Raw genomic sequence first — 24,152 nt, forward strand, 5'->3', positions numbered from 1 at the left:
ATTTGTAGCGGTCTTAAAATATTTCGCGCAGTCTTAAAATATTTCGCGCAGTCGAAATATATTTTGCGCAGTCTTAAAATATTTCGCGCAGTCGAAATATATTTTGCGCAGTGAAAATATATTTCGCGCATCGTTAATATTTCGCGTTGGCACTTGTGGGCCACCGTATCAATCACATTATCATCTGATGATTTGAACATTTATGTGAACGATGAAAAAACAAGATCATTTTGTGGGTTTAAGGTAAGGGTGAAACTTTTTTCACAGCATTTCTTGTCTTGATTTGGTATCAGATTGTTTGTTATTGTTTCCAAACAATTCCAGATTTCAGGGCAACCTGCAATTCAACAACTGAATAAAGTCGTTCAGATCGTGGATAAAGCATTCATGGATTTTCATTGCAAGCCTTACTACACAAACCATCCTACCACATGAGTGTTGCTTGGCAATGGCATCTCAACCAATTCACAGAAGAATCCAAATTATTTTCAAAACTTTCATCAAATTGGAACAAAATAGAATTGGAGAACCCTGAACTTTTTACAATTGATGTGGATGAGGTTGTTTGTAAAAGTGGCAACAAAATGTTTTCATGTAAACTAAGTTCCATCAGTTGACATCCACAATACTCACATGGACATCGGTATTGTCACCATTTCATGGGACTTTTAGTGAGTTTTTCCATTTTTTGTGGTCGAGTTAAATTCTTGTTTAGCTCCAGATTTGAACTGCTACATTAATCTTATAATGTAACATTTTGTTCTTTTTTATATAATTTATGTTTAACTTTTATTGTTTGTCTCATACAGGTTCCAGCACAAAAATCTGTTGTGAACATTTCTAAACATGAGAACCGGCGCTGTTTATAAACGTGATATCATGAATTGCTGAACAGCCGCAAAATGCAGGTTTTTAATTTGAACTGTTTATTATCACGTTGAGTTTATGCCGACCTAAACTCCATACATGAAGTAAAAACTGTGTACAAATTCGTTCAAAACAAAATTGATTCTAAAGAAAAATGCATATGAACCATAACGAACCATATGATTTGATACTGATAACACTGTTGAATACCAAGCAGTTGTTTGGGCATAATGCGCTCCACAGTGGTTCGTCTATATTGTTTGATGCCCAGTTATGGGTACCCAACTGACTTACGTTGAAAAATATCTATTCCTGGCTAGTTTGCGAGCTAGTCCTGGGCCACAGTCACCAACTGCACTTATGAGACCCCTACAAGTCAAAACCATCCACAGTGTCCCCAGGTCTATTTCAATAAGGTTGGAATAGGAAAATTTTGGCTAAAAATATTTGTTTGTAAAGGAAACAGAAAACAATAACAGTTGAACTGAAAGAAAAAGTATTAAAATTGCGAACAGATGTTGAAGAAGCAAAAGTGAAGTAAATATCCTTGGACAACATAGCAGGAGAGAATGCATTTAAATATGTATGTTCGCAATTTTAATACTTTTTCTTTCAGTTCAATTGTTGTTGTTTTCTGTTTTTTTTGCAAACAAATATTTTGAGTAACACAAACTAAAGAAGAATGCACCGACCAAATTGCAATTGCCAAACACATGGGAGTATCGATTAAAAAAACTGATCTGGCATCTCACACAGAATACCTGTGAGAACAACAAGCAGCTCATCAAAATAATCCCCACCGATAACTGAAAGTTTATCTCAAGGAAAATCAGGAATTAAATATTTTTCAACAAATCAAATCTGCATTTCCCCAACTCCAAAGAAACAACTTCCAACCTGCAAAATATTTTCATGACAGAAAGTTTGACAAGACAAAACCGAAAACTATTCAACACTTGCTTGCAGCACAAAAAAAGACAAGCCTTCAAGTATATTTGGACAAACAATGGGACAACACTACTTCGTGAAAATGATGCAAGTAAGATCAGTGTAGTGTTTACAAACTATCGAGTGTAACATGATCTCTATGTAAACAATACGTCACATGACCGGATAACCACATGCTAGGGATTCTATTGGTATTCTATTCGAACGAGCAATAACGGAGTATCAAACATACATCTGGTGGCCGTTTTGTCAGCAAAGTCGTCTGATAGTCACACCAGCTGCACTGATGAGACCTTTTAGGTCGAAACAGTGGCCATCTGTCTGCAGCTTATACACAAATTCATATTATTGGCTCCACATTGCTTATCATCTGGTGTCATGTCTAGTCTTTAGCACAGAACTAGACAGAGGAACACTATAACTGGCGACGAGGATAACGAGTGTAAACAACTATAACCTCGACTATACTCGAAAGTTAAAGAGACATACAGACGTAAAAGCCGAACAAAAACAAGATGGCTGCATCAAAGTCTGATAGACTACCCATATTTGACATAACTGATCCGTCAACAACAGGTTCACGTTGGGTGAAGTGGGTTAAACGTCTAGAACATTTCTTTGTGTCCGAAGATGTCACAGACAACAAAAAGAAAAGATCTCTTTTGAAAGTTTATGCAGGAGCAGAAGTATTTGACATTTTTGAAACTTTACCAGACACTGGTGATGCTGACGATTATGACAAAGCTCTTGAAGCTCTTAATAAGTATTTCATTCTGAAGAAACATACTGACTATGAAGTATTTAAGTTTCGTGAGTCAAAACAGTTGGAGGATGAAAGCATGAATCAATTTTATTCACGACTTCACAACCTATCTGCTGAATGTGAATTCCATGATCGTGACCAAGAGATCAAATATCAGATTATTTGCAAGTGCAAACAGGTTGAGAATTAGAGCCTTTGAAAGAAGAGGTATCAATCTCACAGAACTGCTTGGTATGGCATACGCTATGGAATCATCAGAATCACATGCATCAGCCATAGCAAATCGAATCAAGTCGGAGCCAGCAAATGAAGAAATGGTCTCCAGAGTCAAGCAGAAAAGATTTCCAGAAGAAAACAAAACAGCTTCAAACAAGCATGTAGAATCAAAACACAGAAAATGTAACTTCTGTGCAGGAAACTATCCTCATGCACGCGGACGCAAGTCTTGTCCAGCATTTGGAAACAAGTGTGATAATTGCGGAAAGTTCAATCATTTTCCTCAATGTTGTCTTATGAACAAAAACAAGAGACAAGTTAGAAATACAGAAAACATCTATAGTTCAGATGAAAGTGATGAAGCATCACGATGTGTATCCATGTGTCAAATAAAGAGCGTCAACTATAAAACACCACACATGATCTTGAAAGTGAATGAACAAGAAATTCCTTTCGTAATAGACTCCGGTGCATCTGTAAACATAATTGATGATAAAAATCTGAAAAAGTTGAAAGATTGCACACTAGAGAAAACTAAAACAGAGATACATGTATATGGAGCGAAAAAACCATTACCAATCTTAGGGAAGATCCATGCTGAAGTTAAAACAGCAAGTTTCAAAATCCATACAAAGTTGTATGTGGTGAAAGGTGAACATGGTTGTTTGTTGAGTTATGGTACATCAAAAAAGCTACATTTGCTTGAAATTGCAAACACCATGGTAAAGGCTGCTGAAGAAAATATCCTTGAATCATACGCTGACGGATTTGAAGGAATTGGCAAACTCAAAGGATACAAAGCAAAGTTGCACATTGATAAATCAGTACAACCAATAGCACAGCCACACAGAAGAGTACCGTTCCATATCAGAGATAAAGTGAAGAAAGAACTAGAGTATTTGGAGAAGAATGAAATCATTGAAAAAGTTTCAGGTCCTACTCCTTGGGTCTCTCCAATAGTAACTCCACCAAAACCAAACAGTCCAGAAGAAGTTCGCATTTGTGTGGATATGCGACAAGCTAACAAAGCTATACACAGAGAAAGACACATCTGTCCTACACTTGATGATATTATCCACAGTTTGAATGGAGCAATAGTATTCTCCAAGTTGAATCTAAACAAAGGATATCCTCAAATTGAGTTGGATGAAAACAGTAGATACATCACAACTTTCTCTACACATGATGGTCTTTACAGATAGAAACGCCTAAACTTTGGAGTTTGTTCTGCTGCTGAATTATTCCAGAAGATCATACAACAACTGATAGAAGGCATACCAGGTGCATTGAATGTAGGTGATGACATCATTGTATTTGGAAAAACTATAGCTGAACATGATAAAAGTCTCACTGCTGTACTCAATATTTTGAGACTGAAAAATCTTACATTAAACAAGAAAAAATGTGAGTTCAACAGGTCTAAACTTGAATTTTTTGGATTTGTTATGAGCAAAACTGGAATCTATGCTCAAGAGAAAAAGATTGAAGCAATTAAAAATGCTGAAACTCCCAAATCAGTACAAGAAGTAAGAAGCTTACTGGGATTAGCTAACTACTGTTCCAGATTAATTAAAGATTATGCTACAATCACTCAACCATTGAGAGAATTAACACACAAGAACTGTACTTGGAAGTGGAACTCCAAACACGATGAAGCATTGCAACAACTGAAAGACAGTTTGACAAACAAGTCAGTCATACGCTATTTTGATTAACAAAAAGAAACTGAGTTGATATTCGATGCAAGTCCAGTTGGGTTAGGTGCTGTCCTTACTCAAAGAGATGAAGATAATAATCTCTATATTGTGGCGTATGCAAGCAAAGTGTTCACACCCGTTGAACAAAGATATTCACAAACAGAACGTGAAGCTTTAGCAATTGTTTGGGGATGTGAACATTTTCACTTGTATTTGTATGGAATACAAAAACCATTTACTCTTGTGACAGATCACAAGCCATTAGAATTGATATTCAAAAACCCATCATCAAAACCTCTAGCAAGAATTGAAAGATGGAATTTGAGATTGCAACCATACAATTTGAAAGTTGTATACCGTCCTGGCAAAGATAATCCAGCAGATTACATGTCACGACATCCTATCACTCACCATTCTGTCAAAGAAACAAATGATACTGAATTATACATAAATTTCATTGCAACATCAGCTATACCAACAGCAATGACAAAAGCTGACATACAAGAAGCCTTGCAAAAAGATGAAGTAGTTCAGAAGGTTATTGAATTGACAAGAAACAACAAATGGAAAGCAAATTTGGATGGTCCAAACCTAAGACCATTTTTGTTAATCAGAAATGAACTGGTAGTAACAGAGGATGATCTCCTTCTAAAAGGTACAAAAATAGTTATTCCAAAAATGTTACAAAAGAAAGTCATTAAATTGGCACATGAAGGACACCAAGGAAGTGTCAAAACCAAGAAACTCCTCCGAGAACACATATGGTTCCCTGGAATTGACAAAACAGTGGAAGAAACAGTCAAAGATTGTATATACTGTCAAGCTGCTACAGTTACCAACAACTATGAACCACTGCAAATGTCATAACTGCCAAAAAGTCCACGGAAAGAACTCAGTCTAGATTTTTCTGGTCCATTTCCATCAGGAGAATATCTTTTTGTATTAATTGATGAATATTCCAGATATCCAATTGTCGAAGTAATCAAGTCAACAAAAGCAACCTCAGTCATTCCAGTATTGGAAAAGACATTTTCATGTTTTGGAATACCAGACATCCTAAAAACAGATAATGGTCCACAGCTATGAATTCAAGAATTTTGCAAAACAACTTGGATTTACTCATCGCAAAATCACTCCACATTGGCCAAAGGCAAATGCTGAAGCAGAAAGGTTTATGAAAACTCTCAACAAAGCTGTAAGAATCATGAATGCTGAAACTAACTTGTGGAAAAGTAATCTACATCAATTTCTGAGAAACTACAGAGCTACACCTCATTCTACTACACAAGTGAGCCCTGCAGAACTCCTACTTGGAAGGAAAATAAAAATCACTATTCCTCATGTTGATGACATGAAAGAAGACACACAACTTCATGACAGAGATGAGAAAGCAAAACTGAAAATGAAGAAATATGCTGACAACCATTCACATGCAAAAGAATCACATTTTCAAATTGGCGATAAGGTTCTTTTGAAAGAAAAAAAAGAAGGCAAATTAATGCTTCCTTACAATCCAACACCATTCACTGTTACACACATAAAAGGCACAATGATCACAGTACAAAACAAACACAAAACAGTGACAAGAAATTCATCATTCTTTAAGAAAATAAACAAAACATCACAACATGATGTACATACAGATAATGATCACCCATATTTTACATATGACCATGATAACACAACAACTTGTGAAGAACACAGTGCACATGATTTTCTTGAAAGCGACCCAGTTCCTCGCTATCCTTCTCGAAATCGTAGACTCCCTCAATATCTGAGAGATGGTACTTACATGTAAATGCTATTGTGCATGATTCATTTGCTTGTATATTGCAGTACTTCATTACCTATGCTGTATATTGCCATTCTTCACAATACGTACGTCAAACATCCTTTTATACTTTCATAAGAAGCCAGTGTATGATTGCCAAACTACCTGTGTTATCCTGCCAATTTCTGGTCCGAATACCTCCCAGTATCTTCATGTACTGAACCATGCCATTGTGTTACTTTGAAGCGAACCGCCATTGTGTATTATGTTAAATAACCTTGAACCTGTGATTTAACATCTATGACTTGGGGAGGAATGTAGTGTTTACAAACTATCGAGTGTAACATGATCTCTATGTAAACAATACGTCACGTGACCGGATAACCACATGCTAGGGATTCTATTGGTATTCTATTCGAACGAGCAATAACGAAGTATCAAACATACATCTGGTGTCATGTCTAGTCTTTAGCACAGAACTAGACAGAGGAACACTATAATCAGAGCCATAACTCAACTGCTCATTTGAAACAACATTGAACTTCCATCTCTATAAAGCAAAGTATTGTATTTACATTTTTTTGTTATTTTATGTAAACAATGACTGTATTTTATACAAATCTACTACACAACATGTGTGTTTCTTGTTTTGCAATTGGTTGACATGTTTGTACAAGTAACACGAAAAGTGCAATGCTTTCTGTGTGTTAATCATTCCCACAATACTTGGTCACTCTCTGATTATCTAGTAAAATTTCCCCTTTCCAGATGGCGAGAGAGGTTGAAATGGCCAGGGAAGCGACGGAGAACGGATTGGAGGAGGACGCTGAGGATCTTTCTTCACCCCCACCGCCCCCACCTTGTGAAAAAATGTACAGCCCCCGCAAATCCATGGATGGCGAACACGTGGGTGCTTGTGTGTGCTGCGTTTTTGTGAAACAAATCTTGTTCTTTTAAACAAAATACTTGCTTTTTGGGTTGGTTACTTTCTAACACTTGGAAGTTTTAATTTAATTGTTTCTTGGTTTCCGCCAGCAAGAGATTCAAATCATATTTCTATTGTAAAAATACAACTCGCCTATCTCTTCGGGCAGGAATCGACTCTTGCGTCACTCGACGCCGTCATAGATTCCGCTGACGTAGCCAGTGCTTACTCAACCGTGAACAAGAGGATGCTCTCATCCGATGGAGAGGAGGAGCTTGATGATGCGGAACGGGAGGAGATGGAGAGGATCTTCCAACTTGAACTTGAGATCGCGCAGATGCATCGACGAAGCGAGGTCAGGGAGAGTCTAGCGCTGGAAGTGGTGAGAATAAGTGTTGTGATGTCATAATATGATTCAGAATACTGGAAGGTATTTAAGAACAATCTAAGTTGGCAAAAAAATAATCTGGTATTTTTACAAAAAAAGAATTTTTGTTTGTTTTGCTGACTCTAATAATTTTTAATCAGGATCAACCTGAAGCAACCGATGAATTTGTAACGAACGTGGGTGAGGAATATTACCCCGACGAGAAGGCAGACGAAAACAGAGGCTGTAATTTACAGACAGCCATTGACCAGCTCTTTCTACAGTTAAGATAACAGTGAAAATGTTTGGAAACAATCCATTATTTGTTTCCAGCTAAAGTTGTCACTATAAAGAACCTGGCAATCGATTATACCGGGATAAAGCCACGTTAATTAGTGCTTTTGCATAATACATGGAACCTGTGCTACTTTACTTAATCATCAAATGTTGGTTTACAGCATAGGTAATAGTCCTAATGCAATGCATGTTTTAATCATTTAGTTTTTGACATAAGTTCAATTCAACCAGCGAACGGATTATTCGCGAACAATGGCCGAATCTGACGTCACAACAGTGGTAAGTGTTCTATTCATACATTATTCAAATATATCAAAACACTCTATTGCGTAAATATGCTTTTACTCGCCCACCTTTAAAACAACACAGCATTCGGTATCATAGAGTGCATTGTTACGTCACACACGTGGGTTTGTGATGACCGGCCCGAGACAAGCGGCGTGGAGGCAATTTCTCCTAGCTGTGTTGAAGGCACTTGGAAGTGCTTGAACGTTTGTGACCAATTGTTAAGTAATGTTTGTAAGATCCTGTGAAATACTTACATATGAAAGTTGACTGGACTCACCAGTTGCTTCAAGTCAATAAAGTCAATACAAAGTAAAATGCACTTTAACACTGAAGAAAAATGTTAATTTATTCCAAACAGACTTGATATTTATTGCAACAAATCATTTTAACATCAATAAATATCCTCGAAAGTGTAGCTCAACTCCACATAACAAACCATCGGCTGCACATTTAATGTATTGAGTTCAAATGTTCTTTTTTGACATCATATAGTTTGTATAAACTGAAACCATCTGTTGTAAAACAGGGCGGAAGAGTTTGGTTGGTGAATGGTTCAAACGCAGACGAATGGACGCCGGCTGTGGTTGTTGAATGCGACGGTGTGGAGGTTGTGTACAAGACTGACTATGGAGAGGTAGGCGGTACTATAAAAAAGCCTGAAGCAATGTTTCGTTCGTTATGTTAAATGAATTTATTGTGGTATTTTTGTAAACGAACTTGGGTCATGGCACCAGCAGAAGGGACAAAATGGGGTCGCGTGTTTAATGTGTTTATGTTGAAATAACTGTACAGTACTTTACTGGTTTAAAATTTTAAGCTAACCGTAAGTTTACGTGGAACAAGCACTTCCGCAACCGCCGTGACCGCAAACAAGTCCTTTGCGAACCACAACGTACATAACTTACAACCCAACAGTTCCACAAAAACCAACCAGCACTCACCAGACACTTGTTGTCGTTACTGTTTGCTGAGCGGCTGTGACTCAGCGTGGCTTCCTTTGACGCAATTCTGTACCTTGGTTCTTGTTTACGTTTCGGACCGATCGCATCCCTAACAAGTCGGCGATCGCAATGTTTCTCTCGTGTCTGCGCTACAGCCCTGCTGATGACCAAACATTTCTTAAATCACGTGTCTTTACCCACTTGTAAACCGGGCCATGAGTCATTATTGCAACTCGCTACAGAAAGGACGCGTTAACCTCATGATGTATTGATATTCGGAAAACGGCCTTCGGTTGATCTATGGTTAAGTTTATCTGGCGCGCCTTGAAGATCGGTTGAGCGTGAAAATAATGCCTGCGCTTAACCGGTCAATGTTGCACGAAAAGTTGTGGTCACCTGGCTTAAACCACGAAGCAGGCATTAAACCTTGCTTTAACTAACTGTAGTTTGTTACAAATGCATTGGAAATTCCTGAGAAACATTTACAACATTTCTTGCGAACCAACGTCCGGATATCTCGTGGCAATCACGTGTTTCTCGGTTGAAAGAGTGGGAGGTATTTTACTTCCTCCTATAATACAGGTAGTTACAGTTCTTCTTGCCATGTGAGTTTGACATTTGCCGAAACTTACTAATGCTTGCCAAACATTTGCGAGCCGTTTGTAAGGGCGATGTCCTGAATATGTTGACAAAGAGAGTTCATTGAACAAACTCACAATTCGGGACGAAAATATTTTCAAACATTGAAAATCAGCTCCCTTGCCATTTTCAAACCGATGGCGTACCCAAGTTGTCATGCGTGCCTTACGATGTTGTGCACCCTGTCCTAACTGTTATGCCACAAAATATGTAGCTGTGGAAGTAACCGATATATATTGCCTGTCGGCCTAGCAACCCTAGTACAAACCTTCACCGCTCCGTTATAAAAAAGACTGAAAGTTTTCGGCAGACTTCATGGCTTTGGGCGGTTTATTTTCACTGTAGTACAGGAGTAATAATCACAATCGAGAGGTTTTCTTAGGGGCAAAACCAAGGCCGTGAAAAGTTTTGCCGCCTGTCTAATACGTTGCTCTCATCCGCCATTCGAAAAGATACGTGCGAAAGTGACGTAACAAAAGTGATAACTTGGCGTTTTTAAAGGGAATGCAGAATCGTTTGCGTATTATTGGATTGGTAGAAGATGAATGGTTCTACTGCTGGGGAAAAATTGTTTTCTTTGCCAAAAAAGGTGACATTTTCAGCGTCACGCACAGAGCTTGTGTATTTCCTGCAACTTAGCTTCCCTGAAAGTGAGTTTTGCGTTGAAACGTTTCCTGGTACTAAGCGACTTGAAACACCCATGAAAGGATTTTGGCTCCCGTCGTTTTGTACGTCACAATGGATGTAGAACTCCTCATTCATTTCAGGACAAGGAGCTTTGCTGAAACAAAAAAAATCCCGGTTTAACGGCAGCAGGCAACGATCTCAAGGCTGATTCACGAGGAAATTATCTTTTTTATGGACTCATTACTTGATGAATTGACCCATCCCAATGTCTTTTAAATTTTCTACAAAACATATTTTTATTTTGTTCCATACTTGCAGTTGAACCGATATATTGGTGTTTAACCACGAGGTAAATGCCTTTAGTTTATCTTTACTGTCTCTATATGAACCATGGGCGGAAAAAAATACCCCCTGCAAACAGGGTGTACACACTGTTTCAACTTGTAAGGTCTTATAAGTGGAGCTGTTGACTGTGGCCAACGAATCGACGTTGACCGAAAGGTACCACAAAGTGGAAATCTGTGTGCCTGCTAGTGTAAAAGCTTGCGCAGTGCCACAGTCAATAAGCTGCACTGCCTAAATTAAAGTGTAAACATTAAATGCTTGTTGCAATAGTAACATGACCTGCGGTCAGCTTAATTGGGAACTACAGTGTACAAATGCATGTCATCAAGGGTATTTTGTGGATGTTTTAAAAAACTGTTGGATTTATTTTAGGAACAACGAAAGTGGGTTTCGGAGGTAACTGGGTCTGATGTGAAGCCGATGAATGGAGTCAACGATGGAGTCCCGGACATGGCGAAACTCTCCGAGTTGAACCAAGCTACTATTCTATGCAATCTGAACACCAGATATCAGAAGAACGACATTTACGTAAGAGCTTACGTTTTTACAAACAAGATGTGTTTATAATTTGTACCTTGGGTGGGGTTTGATTGAGAGTGATTTGGTTTTGCATTTGGGCTGAAAATGATCGCGATTATTGTCGCAAAAGTTGATTTGTGCGGCCGACAGAATTGCCTTCGTTGAGTCTCCACACCCTTAGTTCCTCATATCTTTATTGCAGTGAATAATTTGCGCCTGTGTTTCCTGCGCTTCAACCCGATTGTGATAAAATGAATGTTCGCTCTGCAACACAAAAACATAAAATTTTTTACCGTTATTAAAGTTTCATAAAATTATCCATCCGGTGTTAATCGCACTTACTTTGCATAAACATGTAAATAAAAATTTGCATAAAACACGCATCAATTTTGGCGCACTGAATGAACGTAAAGTTTATGCCAGTAAAAAGGGTTTGGTTCTCGGTTAAGGTTTTGTTGTGGTTTCGGATGTGTGTGATTGTGTTGGAATATTTCGGTGGAAGTCGGGGATTTTTGTCTGAATATGTAAAGGCAACTTTCTGTGGATGCAAAAGTACAAAGGTTTTGTCAACCTGAGGTTTCGGTTTTGTTTTCCCCGAGATATTTGGTTATATGATGTATGTTAATAGCCGAAAACTAATTTTAACTTTAATCGTTGGTTTGTTCGTTCAACACCTTTACGTCTGTTTCACTTTTTATGTAAACAACGACTTGGGTGTTTATCGATTTGATTCAACACAAAACACAAATCACGAACGGATTAACTTCGAGATCCGCCAGCGTTACGAACAATTTGTTGCAATATTTTCGCGTGAACGAACGCTCAAGTCACGTGATCACTTTTCACACGTCAGTTAAGCTATCAATTCCACACATTAACGTCACCGAATGCGCAACACACGAACCTTGACAGATTGACGTAGCCCGGGGAAGGGTTTACGCGCACTTACCTCATGTAATTACCTGGGAAGTGGAACCGTCTTTAACACCACACATTTGAAGACGCATTTTCAAACGACCCATCTTATGTAATTAACGATGCTGCGTTAAAGCTTCTGAGTAATCAGAATTTTTTCCCTAGTTTGAAGTGATTTAATTGATTTGCTGAGACGACGCCCCGACAAATCGGTTGAAATTGATTCAGTGTTTCTGCGAACATCACTCAGACATAACACGATTCACGCCAAAGCTTCACAACATAAACGGACGAATATCAAAGCAAATTATTGTCCATGTTCAATAAGCAAAAGCGAAAAACCTCAACCTTCGTATAATGCTGAACCCGCTCATTGTTTTGTACCACTTTCATATTAGGGGTTTCCATCATTTTAATAACCGAAAGCAGCCGTGCTCGAATCATTAAATCCTGTGTTACGTCATCAGTGACGACGTATAAACCTTGTTGCGCAGACCTACATCGGTTCAATCTTAATCTCTGTGAACCCGTACAAACGCCTCCACGACCTCTACTCCGACGATGTTTTGGCGAAATACAAAAACAAGGACCTTGGAGAGGAACCTCCACACGTGCACGCTGTATCCAATGAGTGCTACACGTGCATGTGGAAGAGGGAGGAAAATCAGTGTGTGCTCATCAGGTGGGTGGACTTGAATCCCATGAGAACAAGTAAAACATCAGGAGGTTTGTTAACGATCTATAGGAAATGTCAGCCCTGGGGTTGTTTCGGTTGAAAATGTTTTTGAACATTTATGTGAGGTCGTTGGGGGCAAACTTTTATAAAGAAACGAATCGTTTTTTTTATGCATATCCCGTCTCATACTCATGTCGATAGTTTGAAAAGTTTGAAAACGCGTTACCTCCGCTCCCCTGGGTCCGGATTTAAATTCAATCCACATCACCACAGAACGTCATGCGATTATTTCCATTATAAGCAGATTTAAACGAAAGATTTTTTCCCGGAACCCGGTTTCCACCCCACAAGCGCATGGTGCATATTTGGCGCCGAATCATGTTTAGCATTTTCCGGTAATGTGTGACGTGGCAAATTAGCTGACCTTTGATTGGCTTAACAGTTGCCATGGCAACAGGTCACGACTGAGTCTAGTTTGGTGTTTGAACAAAAATTTTAAAATTGGATGATTTGGAGATTAGCGCTAAACATGGACATGCGTGTATTTAAACACTTGATGTGAACGCACGGCGTGTTTCGGGGAAAGGTTTTGGTTAATTGCAATTAAATAAGGTTTAAAGATTGATTTCTATGTTGTATTTCCCTCAACAACCACAGGCGTAACTCAAACGAACGTTTAAACGGAATCCTGTTTAAAACATTTTGGAAATCTTATCTATTGTAATCGAACGCAAGCGAATTGTTTTGGAAATCTTCAAATTAAGTTGACGGACGAGTTGCTGGGACTGCAACTCAAATTTTCCTGCTTTTAGTGTAAACACTTTTTCGTTATCGCTCCTGTTCATCCTAAAATTGTAACCGAGCACTTGTCTGTGACGGCGTAAACTGACAAATTGTTCCCTGCTCATCAAGTACAGCAGAAAGTGACTCGCTAATTGACGTTAATACGGTTACTATGACAACCGAGGGACACTTGCGAAAGGAACCAACATTTTATCACGGCAGAAAACTTTTTGGAAACACTGTTGCGTGGCCTGTGTTGTTGCATTCAACTCGTATCGTTACAAACACGTGTTGTTCGGAAACAACGTCGACAAACGTAACAATATGCTGACGTCAGACGTGACGTCAAATTTACGTGGTTCTGTTTTTTAATTGCTTCTAGAATTATGAGAGTTCATTGACAGTTTTTTGGCCGTTTCGCCTCATGTTGTATTCTTTTGAGATTGGACCGAAGGAACTCGATTCCAACAACATTTCAATCTCGGTCTTCGTGACGAAAGTGCCTCAGTGCCGGGTATTCCCCCATTATCTTCTGTGCCAAATTTCGGGGAAATTTGAGTGAAGGAAAAGCAACAGAATTTTCCAAATGCCATATGAATGTTAGGATTCTTCAGTGCGAATTCGTTGCCTTCGAATCACTTTTTGCACCAAAGTTTTGCTGAATGTGCGCCTACCCCTCAAATCCATGTAGCACAATAATGTGATTAATTGTATGATCACTTGCTTGGTATTTTGAAGTAATATATAGGGTGTTCATGGTGTATTGCAATAACGCAATACAATGTATTGACTTGTCCGCCACAATTGACAGCTTGGTGTCGCGGCGCCTTCCTCGCCCTTGTATAAACTCCACCAAACATGACCATATACATGTAGCCCAAAGGCCCCATAATAACCCCTGATATCGTTATAACCTGAGATAACCCCGAAACAATATTTTACAACCTTTTGTGTGACTTTTAATAACCCGAATATTTTATTCAGCGGAGAAAGTGGAGCTGGAAAGACGGAAACGACCAAATTCATGCTCAGTTATCTCTCCCACGTCAGCCGAGCTTCCACCAAGACAGAGTGAGTTTAACCTATGACGTCACGGCATGTGGAAATTTATGAATGGGGAGACTTGCAGTAGGTTTTCAATGGCGTTTGTTCCCGAATGCCGGGAGTACTTGGGGTTTTTGTGCAGCTAACTTGTGATGCAAACCCTCAGTCAAAGTTTATCTATAAGCATTGGTGTTTATCCTACCTTTGTTGGTGACCCCGATGTTCGACCAAATTTAACCACGGACGTAAACACTTGGTTTCTTTCTTTGTTCTCTGCTCCTTATTTATTCCTTGGGCGTTTGCCTTCTCTCAATCACGTCTTTCGAAATTTAACGATGGTCGGATATCTTTGATTTTGTACGTTTTAACCTAGACCACTCAACTCAAGCAATCCGTTTCCTTGCTTGTTTTAAGTTTAGTTTCCTATTATGTAAACTACTTTCGTTTCCTCCACTTTGTAACATAGGAAAAGCGTTTCTTCCACCGGATATCTTGCCAGGTAAACGTATTGCTGGTTGTAGGCTGTAGCTGTCTGTAGATGGAATCATCCGCATGCTTTTAATTAACTCCCAAGTTAGCCAACACTAATTTGCAACAACATGTAGAATGTGCACTAAATCCGATCACCGCAACTAATATTCCCGTGAGTAGGATCCAGGAGGTTTAGTGTGTCTTGCAATGAAGCATTTGTGGTGACAACTTCGCGATAAACATAACTAAAACGAAAAATATTGTTCGCTGGATGGAAAAGCCAAACAATAAACCTTTTCGTGTTGTTTTGAATGTTCCATATTTTAATTTTTAGAGTTGAATCTTTTGCAAAAACAATTTATGTAAAATAAGCATGGGGTCCTGTAGTTATCACGTTAAATCAAATACCTCACCACGGTATGTTGTATTCAGACTCAAGTGCATGCTCGGTAAAACGTTCACATCTAATGGTTTGTGTCTTATCTAATATCACGGCCACAAGCATGTGTAGTTGTTTGTGTGTAGACAACTTTGTGTGGTTCATTTAGAAGTAATGTAAACAGATCTTGGATTTCTGCCTACTTTGTGGTAAAAGCTTGCTGTGAAAACTGTGAGTCATTTAATTCTTAACGTAGCGAGAATAAAGAATCAATAATATGTGCTGTGGAAAGTCGTGCACTTTGCGTGTGTTGCGCAGATCCAGTGTAAAGTAATACAGACTCCCATAGCTTTCATATTCAGGAACTTACATTTTGTCCCTGCAGTTGTTGAGAGAACGTCCAAGTTGCTCGGGATCGACAGTGAGAGGTTGGAGGCGGTGATGAAAGAGAGGACGATGAAGTTGAGAGGTGAAAACATAACCTCACCGCAAAGCGTGGATCAGGTAGATGAGACAAGCACAAGGTCATGGTGACCTTGCAGTGGAAACCACTCAAATTCGTATCCAAAGTAGACTTTCTGTACAATCACGTTCAAACGCACGGTCGGAAAACGATTTTTCTTTTTAGCTCGGCACTTGTGGTGTTGTGTATACAAACTGTCCAAATGTTTGTGTAAATCTGTCTTGCGTCATTAAAGCTTTGAACAGTCCTGACCCGGTTACTCAGCACTTGCGGATCTACGTAAGCATGAGTCAGCAATTCGTTCCCACAGTCACGCGTCAACATTTGAACAAGAATAAATATCATATTCAGCTCAAACGCCAACGTTTTAAAGAGTTACACGTCTATATATTCATACTACGTTAATGAGAAGCTCCAAAAAATGCACAAAATTTTCTTTGTATTACATCCTGTGCAACTATAGTCGAACCCATGAAATACTATATTCCTTGTCTCTGATTGGCAGGCCTGCGACTCACGTGACTCCCTTTCTATGGCGCTCTACTCCCAATTATTCCGTTGGATAATCTCGAAGGTGAATCACCGCATCAAGGGACCGGACGACTTCCATTTCATCGGAATTCTCGATATTTTCGGTTTTGAGAACTTCTCGGTAACGAAGTTGCTTTGATTGTATGAAGAAAAAGTCCTTGTATAAAATGTTTTTATTGCAACCGAAGTTACGTCTGCCATCCGGCGAGGGTTGCCACAAGAACAGTTCCTTTAAACTAACAATACATGTCAGCTAGAGTTACACTGCAGTTGCTATAATTGCTCAAAAACCAGCAGCGTTTCTATCAATGTTGATTAAAGTCGAATTTACAAACGTTTTTTTTACATTTTTGAAGCCCAGAAACGTGGACATATAAGTTTGTTTTGCTAAAGGGTTGCTTGGTTACAGTTATTTCTAATTCAAGATATACATTATTTGTTCTTGTTGCATCAATGTATTGTGTGAGAAAGTACTGAAATCTTTGCAATCATTCAGTCACCTTCTATCGCCGGGTCTACATGTGTTGTTTTCAGGTGAATCGTTTTGAGCAATTCTGCATCAACTTTGCAAACGAAAAACTACAGGAATTTTTTAACCGGCACATTTTCAGCTTGGAACAAATCGAATACAACAAGTGAGTCTTCGTAAAACATCACTTACTGCATTGGACAGCACAAATTAATGCAACAAAAAATGGAAACCATACAATCTTCCCATTCCCCTCCACTTGTTATTTAGATTAATTAAGGACCTAAAAAACCTTTTCTGTATTTTTTTTCTCTACATTTTTCACTTTTTCGCCTGTATTTTATATCTTCGGTCGTGGTAATATCTGTGGGGAATAACTTTTCGCTTTATCTTAACATACCACGTTGGGACTCGAACCCATGCTATCCTGCACACGAACCCTAGTAAATTTGTTAACTTATTTGTGTTTTTTTTGTGATTTCAATCCCAACCATTTTATAATCGTTTTTAACTACACCGGGATTCGAACCCAGGATATCCTGGCCTGGAATCCCGATCAGGTTCCTACTGGTATATGAGTCGGGCGCTTGACCAATGTTGCCACCATTTCACAATCTTCCACTTTACAGGGAAGGTATAGACTGGTGCGACGTCCAGTGGTCAGATAACAGTGAGTGTCTCGACCTGGTGGAGAAAAACCTCGGTTTGATGTCACTTATTAACGAGGAGAGTAGATTTCCGAAAGGAACGGACAAATCCCTGCTGCAGAAACTCCACAACCAACATGCGGTAAGTAAAAACATATTTTTCACCCTACTTTGTTACGTCACAACTTCCTTAACAACTCGGTATTTCGAGTTTAAAGCACTAGTGTCCGCTTTGTTACGTCACAACTTTAACTCTGTTTTTTTTCGCAGAAAAATCCCTTCTACGTGAAACCTCGAGTGACCGGAAACCAGTTCGGGATTCGACATTACGCTGGGGAGGTAAGGGTTGAGGCTGGGTTGAGGCTGGGTTGAGGCTGGGTTTAGGCTGGGTTGAAGTTGGATTAAGGCTAGGTTGAGATTGGGTATTCCCAAACCATTTTGCTTTATGCGTTCGTGGGTGATGGCTAACTTAATATTGCAGGTTCTCTACAATATCGATGGCTTCCTGGAGAAAAACCGCGATACATTTCGTGATGATTTACTCGGCTTGTTGAAGGATTCCAGGTTTATATTTTAACTAATTTAATTATCTAAAAAAAAACTCGTGACATTATTTTTCATAGCTGTGATCTTATCTACGACATGTTTGAGAAAGTTCGGGGAACTTCGGAAGACTCCGGGAAAGGTCGGAAAAAGCAGTCAGCCGTAACAGCAAGTGGCCACTTTAAAGTAAGTTCTCTTTCTACAGTTGAAGTTAATTTGGATTTTCCATACATTTAACAATTTGACAGAAATCCCTCCACGCTTTAATGGAAAGACTTTCATCTGCAAGTCCGTTCTTCGTGAGATGCGTGAAACCAAATGTGGAGAAGGTGATTACTTGTAAAATGTTCACAATGTATAAAATGCATATGTGGGTACCTAGTTACATAAATAATTAACTTTTGTTATTTTTCCTATGTTGCGCAGGAACAAGGAAATTCAATGCACATAATATACGCAAATAAACATAAATATTAACAATCACAATCCCGTTCAAAAGCAACAAAAATATCAGCAGAAGTCGCCGCGATCAGAAAGTTTGTAACAAACTTGTTATTCACCACTAGGTGGCGGAGAACTTCAACCCCGGGGTCGTTCTAAACCAACTTCGTTATTCGGGAATGTTGGAAACTGTGAGAGTGAGGAAGGCTGGCTTTCCGGTCAGGCGGTTGTACAAAGACTTTCTTGACAGGTGGGTCACGTGACTATCTAGAACTGGTCTGTGATCCAGGTCTGTGATTGGTTGTTGCTTTCACGCGACATGGATCTAGTAATAACTAAAAATTCATGTGTAGAAATTTCCTCCACTTTCGACCATTTAAAATGTGCATGTTTGACTACAAATCATGCATTAAGTCACACCAGTCTCTGTCGCTTAACTGCTAAATGTTTTGACCATTAAGATACGGAATGATTTGCGCTCTGTCGTCATCCAACGAACCACGTGATCACAGCAAGGAAGTTTTGAACTTGGTTGACCCCGAAGGGACGAATTGGAGACTCGGAAATACAAAGGTGGGATTTGAACAAGATCCATTCTTCACAGGTGTAAAGTATTTGCCGTCTTGGTTTAAGTCGCGAACTGCTGGCAGATCTTTCACTCAAGGGTCTTATGCGAAAACCCTGCGTAACCGCGCAATTGCCTCGAACAATGTTTACATTCTGTGTTAGTTTTATTGATAAGAAATAATGACGTAACGTTGGATGTTTTAACTCTGCAGGCGTTCATGAAGGAAATTCTCGAACAAAAGTTGGAAAAGGCGCGATTTGAAAAGGTGTCACGTGCCGCTATTATCATCCAATCAGTGATGAGAGCTGTAGCGGCGCGAAAATACTTTCTTCGCCTGAAGAAGAACATCGTACACACACAACGATTCGTGCGAGTAAGCAATTTGTATGATTTCTGTGGGTTCAAGTATCGCGATCGAATGCATGCCAATATTATGGAACAACAACGACACCAAGTGGCGCAAAATATTACTTGGCCTAACGCGAAACACAGTGAGGTTTTTTTAATTGTCTGGGAGTCCCCAAAGTAAAAGAAGTAAATACCAACGTTTCTTACTATGGTTAACGTTATCAATTTATTTGTTCTGTTCTCGTGTGCCTGTCGCACAAAAAGTTTACAGACAAATTCAGTGCCTTCATATCTTTTGTGAAACCCTAGTTTTTTGGGGGTCTGCATAAAAACTTGTTTGTTATTTTCCCGCCATTATTCAGGGGTTTGTTGCGCGGAGGAAGTTCAAACGAGTTCACAAGGCGATCATCACAATGCAGAAATTCGAGAGAGGAAGGAAAGCAAGAAAATTATTCAAACTTCTTCTCGCAGAAAAACGAGAGAGGGAGAGAAAAAGGGCGGAGGCGACGATCGTCTTCCAGAAATACACGAGAGGGCGGGCAGCCCGGAAGATGTTTAAGGTAGGATGTTGCTGTTTTTGGATGGTTTCAATGCTGTTGGTAGTTTTAGCACAGGAGTACACAACCCATGCATGTCATATTAGTTGTCACATGCCAAACATTTGCGTGACCTCTTTTCAGTGATTGATGCTTGCTGGCAAGGAAACTTGACGCAACATTGTTGGACAAACATACTATCAATAAACACACTTGGAGTTTACGATTTTCTACTTAAAATACTAAATACACCCAAAGCACTGTCACTTTGTGTAAAAAGTCATTGTGTGCATTTGATGATACGATTTCCATGGCAACCTTCATGTTTACACCTTTCCATTATTTAGATCCTGCTTGAGAAACACAGACAACTCAAGGCTCTTAAGGAACAAATGGAAAGGGAGAGGAAACAGAGGGAGGAACAGGTTTGTCCGTCCCTTACTTTCCTTTTACCCGCCAGCTTTATAAATTTAAAGGTCACAATAACATTGTGTAAGAATCCTGGAACAGAACGGTTTCCTCCACTTTTATGAATTTCCACATAAATTGTTTGGCTAATATTTAAAGTTTGACTTTGTGTTTGCAATAAGTTTGTTGGGGTTTCAAAAGTTGGGCGAATTGTTCTCAAAAATTAGGTTTTTTGAATAAACTAAGACAAGAAAATGGTTTCTGTAGGCGCGCTTGGAACGGGAGAGACTCGCGAGGGAGGAAGAAGAAAAAAGGCGAAGAGAGAAACAGGAACAAGAGGTGGTAAAAAAAACCTTAAAATTTTCTGATTTCCTTGCATAGAAGGAAAAGTTACCTTTCCTGTGTTGATTGTTTGAAGAAACCCAGACACCAAATTGCTTTAAATCTCAACAATCTGATTTTTGCAGTGGAAATACTGAAAAGATTTATTTTAGCAATTGGTTGACATGTTTGTACAAGTAACACGAAAAGTGCAATACTTTCTGTGCGGTAATCATTCCCACAATACTTGGTCACTCTCTGATTATCTGGTGAAATTTCCCCTTTCCAGATGGCGAGAGAGGCTGAAATGGCCAGGGAAGCGACGGAGAACGGATTGGAGGAGGACGCTGAGGGTCTTCCTTCACCCCCACCGCCCCCACCTTGTGAAAAAATGTACAGCCCCCGCAAATCCATGGATGGCGAACACGTGGGTGCTTGTGTGTGCTACGTATAAGTTTTCGCGAAACAAATCTTGTTCTTTTGAACAAAATACTTGCTTTTTGGGTTGGTTACTTTCTAACACTTGGAACTTTTTATTTAATTGTTTCTTGGTTTCCGCCAGCAAGAGATTCAAATCATATTTCTATTGTAAAAAAACAACTCGCCTATCTCTTCGGGCAGGAATCGGCTCTTGCGTCACTCGACGCCGTCATAGATTCCGCTGACGTAGACAGTGCTTACTCAACCGTAAACAAGAGGATGCTCTCATCCGGTGGTGAGGAGGAGCTTGATGATGCGGAACGGGAGGAGATGGAGAGGATCTTCCAACTTGAACTTGAGATCGCGCAGATGCATCGACGAAGCGAGGCCAGGGAGAGTCTTGCGCTGGAAGTGGTGAGAATAAGTGTTGTGATGTCATAATATGATTCAGAATACTGGAAGGTATTTAAGAACAATCTAAGTTGGCAAAAAAATAATCTGGTATTTTTACAAAAAAAGAATTTTTGTTTGTTTTGCTGACTCTAATAATTTTTAATCAGGATCAACCTGAAGCAACCGATGAATTTGTAACGAACGTGGGTGAGGAATATTACCCCGACGAGAAGGCAGACGAAAACAGAGGAATGGACATTCTACAGGTTACAAATATAAGTTGTTTGCGTGCAAACAACACTGTGAATGTTATTAGGATTTTATTTTGTCCATACTAACAATTCAATCCGGCTCGATTGTTTAATGGTGGTTGCTATTTTTGAATTCACTAACAAATGATTTTGCGTAACCCGAGATCATTCTTATCAGTTGTAATTCCGATAATCAATCCGATGACGTCATCCTCGTTACGTAGCAAGTCAGCTTGTATTAGGTCTGAAATCATCTTAAAATAATTTTCCGTTTAAATTATAATTGGTCTATAGTTTAATGGCGTTTACTGATTGATTTTAAATTGCCCCCGAGTGCGTAATATTGTGATTTATGCAACGCATAAGCGAGTTACTCGCAACCACAAAGCAAAGTTCGGGGTGCTGGCGATACTATGGACAAAAAAGAAGGTTTTTTAAACATTTTGTTGCTCCAGGATTTGGGTTTTGAAGATTTTGAAAGCCAAGTGGACGCAATGATGCATAACACATCGTATGACGTCGATCAAATGAATGTACGATATTTGTTTTTGTTTTAAGCTGATTTGCACGTTGTTTTGTAACAGTTACCTGAGTGGCGACGAGTCACATTGTAAGTTTCCGAGACGGGGAAGAGGTTGTGGTTATATTGTTTATGTTTGCAGGGAAGTATTCTCGCACTGGGTGACAATTAGTAAACAACAATATGGCAGTCGTTTTATTTATGCTAAGAGCAAACGATTTGATATTATTTTATTAAAACGTAACTCTGCAGTTGCCTGTGTGCGTTTTTCTTTTGCTACAAACAGACAAGGGTTTTGATTCTTGATTATTTAAAGTTAATTTTTATCGTTTCTCAACTAACAACAAGTGTAAAAGGGTAATTTCAACCTTACATGGAAAAAGTTAGTAAACAAATATTTCCCCGACCCACAGAACACACAGGATGGAATTGTTCCAGATGACGAGGAGAATTACGAAGCGGAAGACATTAAAACGTCTGATATGGACGACGGTAAGTGTTTAAACGCTTTGTTTTAAAATTTCGCAGTTTTGACACGGGGTGCTATTACTTCTATGGCAAAGTAGTGACGACATCATGTGATTTGTCGTGACGTCATCAATGTTTTTGTATTGAAATGATGCATGGGGGTTGAACTGTTGCTGGTGTTTTCAATCAAACTTGTTGATAATTAAACATTATTCATGGGTGTTTACCCACTATAGAGAGTTATTACACTGATTCGTCGTTTGATGACGTCGATGATGACGACATGAGTGACGATGGAACGTCCACTAGTGGCGGTATGGAGGTCGCAGAGAAGTGGAGTCCCAACGTATACTTTCATTCCTACCTCGACGTGAAGGTTAGACGGAATAATATGTTGGACTGAGATTTCCACCTTCGTGGTTCCCAGTGTTCACAACTCGCATTCGTCCAATATGTTCTCACGGCGCACTGAAATTTCGTGACGTTTTAAGGATGTAATAGTAATACAGTTGTTGATATTGATCAGTTCGCTTGTTACGTATCACATTGATCAGTGCAACAACTAAATGGCTCAGTTTGTTATGGAAATAAAATTCACCTCCACGTAAGTTGGCCAACAACATTTAAGCAACAAACTAGCAAGCGTCACACCAACTTCTGCCACTGTGAAGATTGGTTGATATTTGAAAACACATCATTGCACAACCTTACAACCTGTTATAGGGTGGCCTCATGAGCCAGTGGAAGAGACGGTGGTGCGTCCTGAGTAACAGCACTTTCATGATCTTCAGAAGCAAACAGGATAGTTTAAAGTGCGGCTGGCTGTTTAAGAAAGCTGACAGTGGCAAAGGAACTCTGAGAGGAACTCTCCCAAGGAAGAATTGGCAGAAAAGGTTGGTGGTCGGCGATGTATTTCATATTATATTTCCGTTGTTAGTTCTACGTAGCAGTTAAGTTACACGAAGCTTGAACACTATAAACAAGGTACAACAACAAAACACTAAACAAGGTACAATAACAAATAACCAAATCCAGATGGTTCACGCTGCGCAACCAGGAGTTGAAGTTTTACGATAACGACGAAGAGAACGCCAAGTGTCGGGGGACGATCGACCTCAGTCAAATATCCGACGTAACTGACGTCACGGAGAAAGAGAATGGCATTGACATCATTATGACGTCATCAAAAGTGCACCACCTTTCGGCGGAATCGAGCGAGGAGGCGGGGGAATGGTACAGGTGAGTTTAAACCAGAATCGCCAACGTTTGGTAAAAAGTCTTTGGATGCAGTGCGGACTTTCACTGAAAATACTGTGAAATGTTATTAAGTGGAACTTTTTTTCCGCA

At 39.4% G+C, this 24,152-nt stretch overlaps 1 protein-coding gene and 1 pseudogene across 2 annotated transcripts; both read left to right on the forward strand.

Moving 5' to 3' along the window:
* LOC145907460 (uncharacterized) lies at positions 1-8,741 on the forward strand. Of its 2 annotated transcripts, XM_082994866.1 has the most exons (8): positions 1-243; positions 325-671; positions 810-908; positions 1,787-1,906; positions 7,031-7,168; positions 7,357-7,569; positions 7,716-7,837; positions 8,056-8,741. In XM_082994866.1, the coding sequence occupies exons 4-8, from the start codon at positions 1,874-1,876 to the stop codon at positions 8,060-8,062; spliced, it is 513 nt and encodes a 170-aa protein (XP_082850992.1). In that variant the 5' UTR covers positions 1-243; positions 325-671; positions 810-908; positions 1,787-1,873; the 3' UTR covers positions 8,063-8,741. The 2 variants fall into 2 exon arrangements, with proteins under 2 accessions (XP_082850992.1, XP_082850991.1); XM_082994865.1 differs by lacking the exon at positions 8,056-8,741 and having other exon boundaries at positions 7,716-7,849.
* The window catches only part of LOC145907416 (unconventional myosin-X-like), a 22,571-nt pseudogene continuing 6,412 nt past the window's right edge, over positions 7,994-24,152 (forward strand).

This window comes from Ascidia mentula, chromosome 6, assembly GCF_947561715.1.
Source record: "Ascidia mentula chromosome 6, kaAscMent1.1, whole genome shotgun sequence".
NCBI lineage: Eukaryota > Metazoa > Chordata > Ascidiacea > Phlebobranchia > Ascidiidae > Ascidia > Ascidia mentula.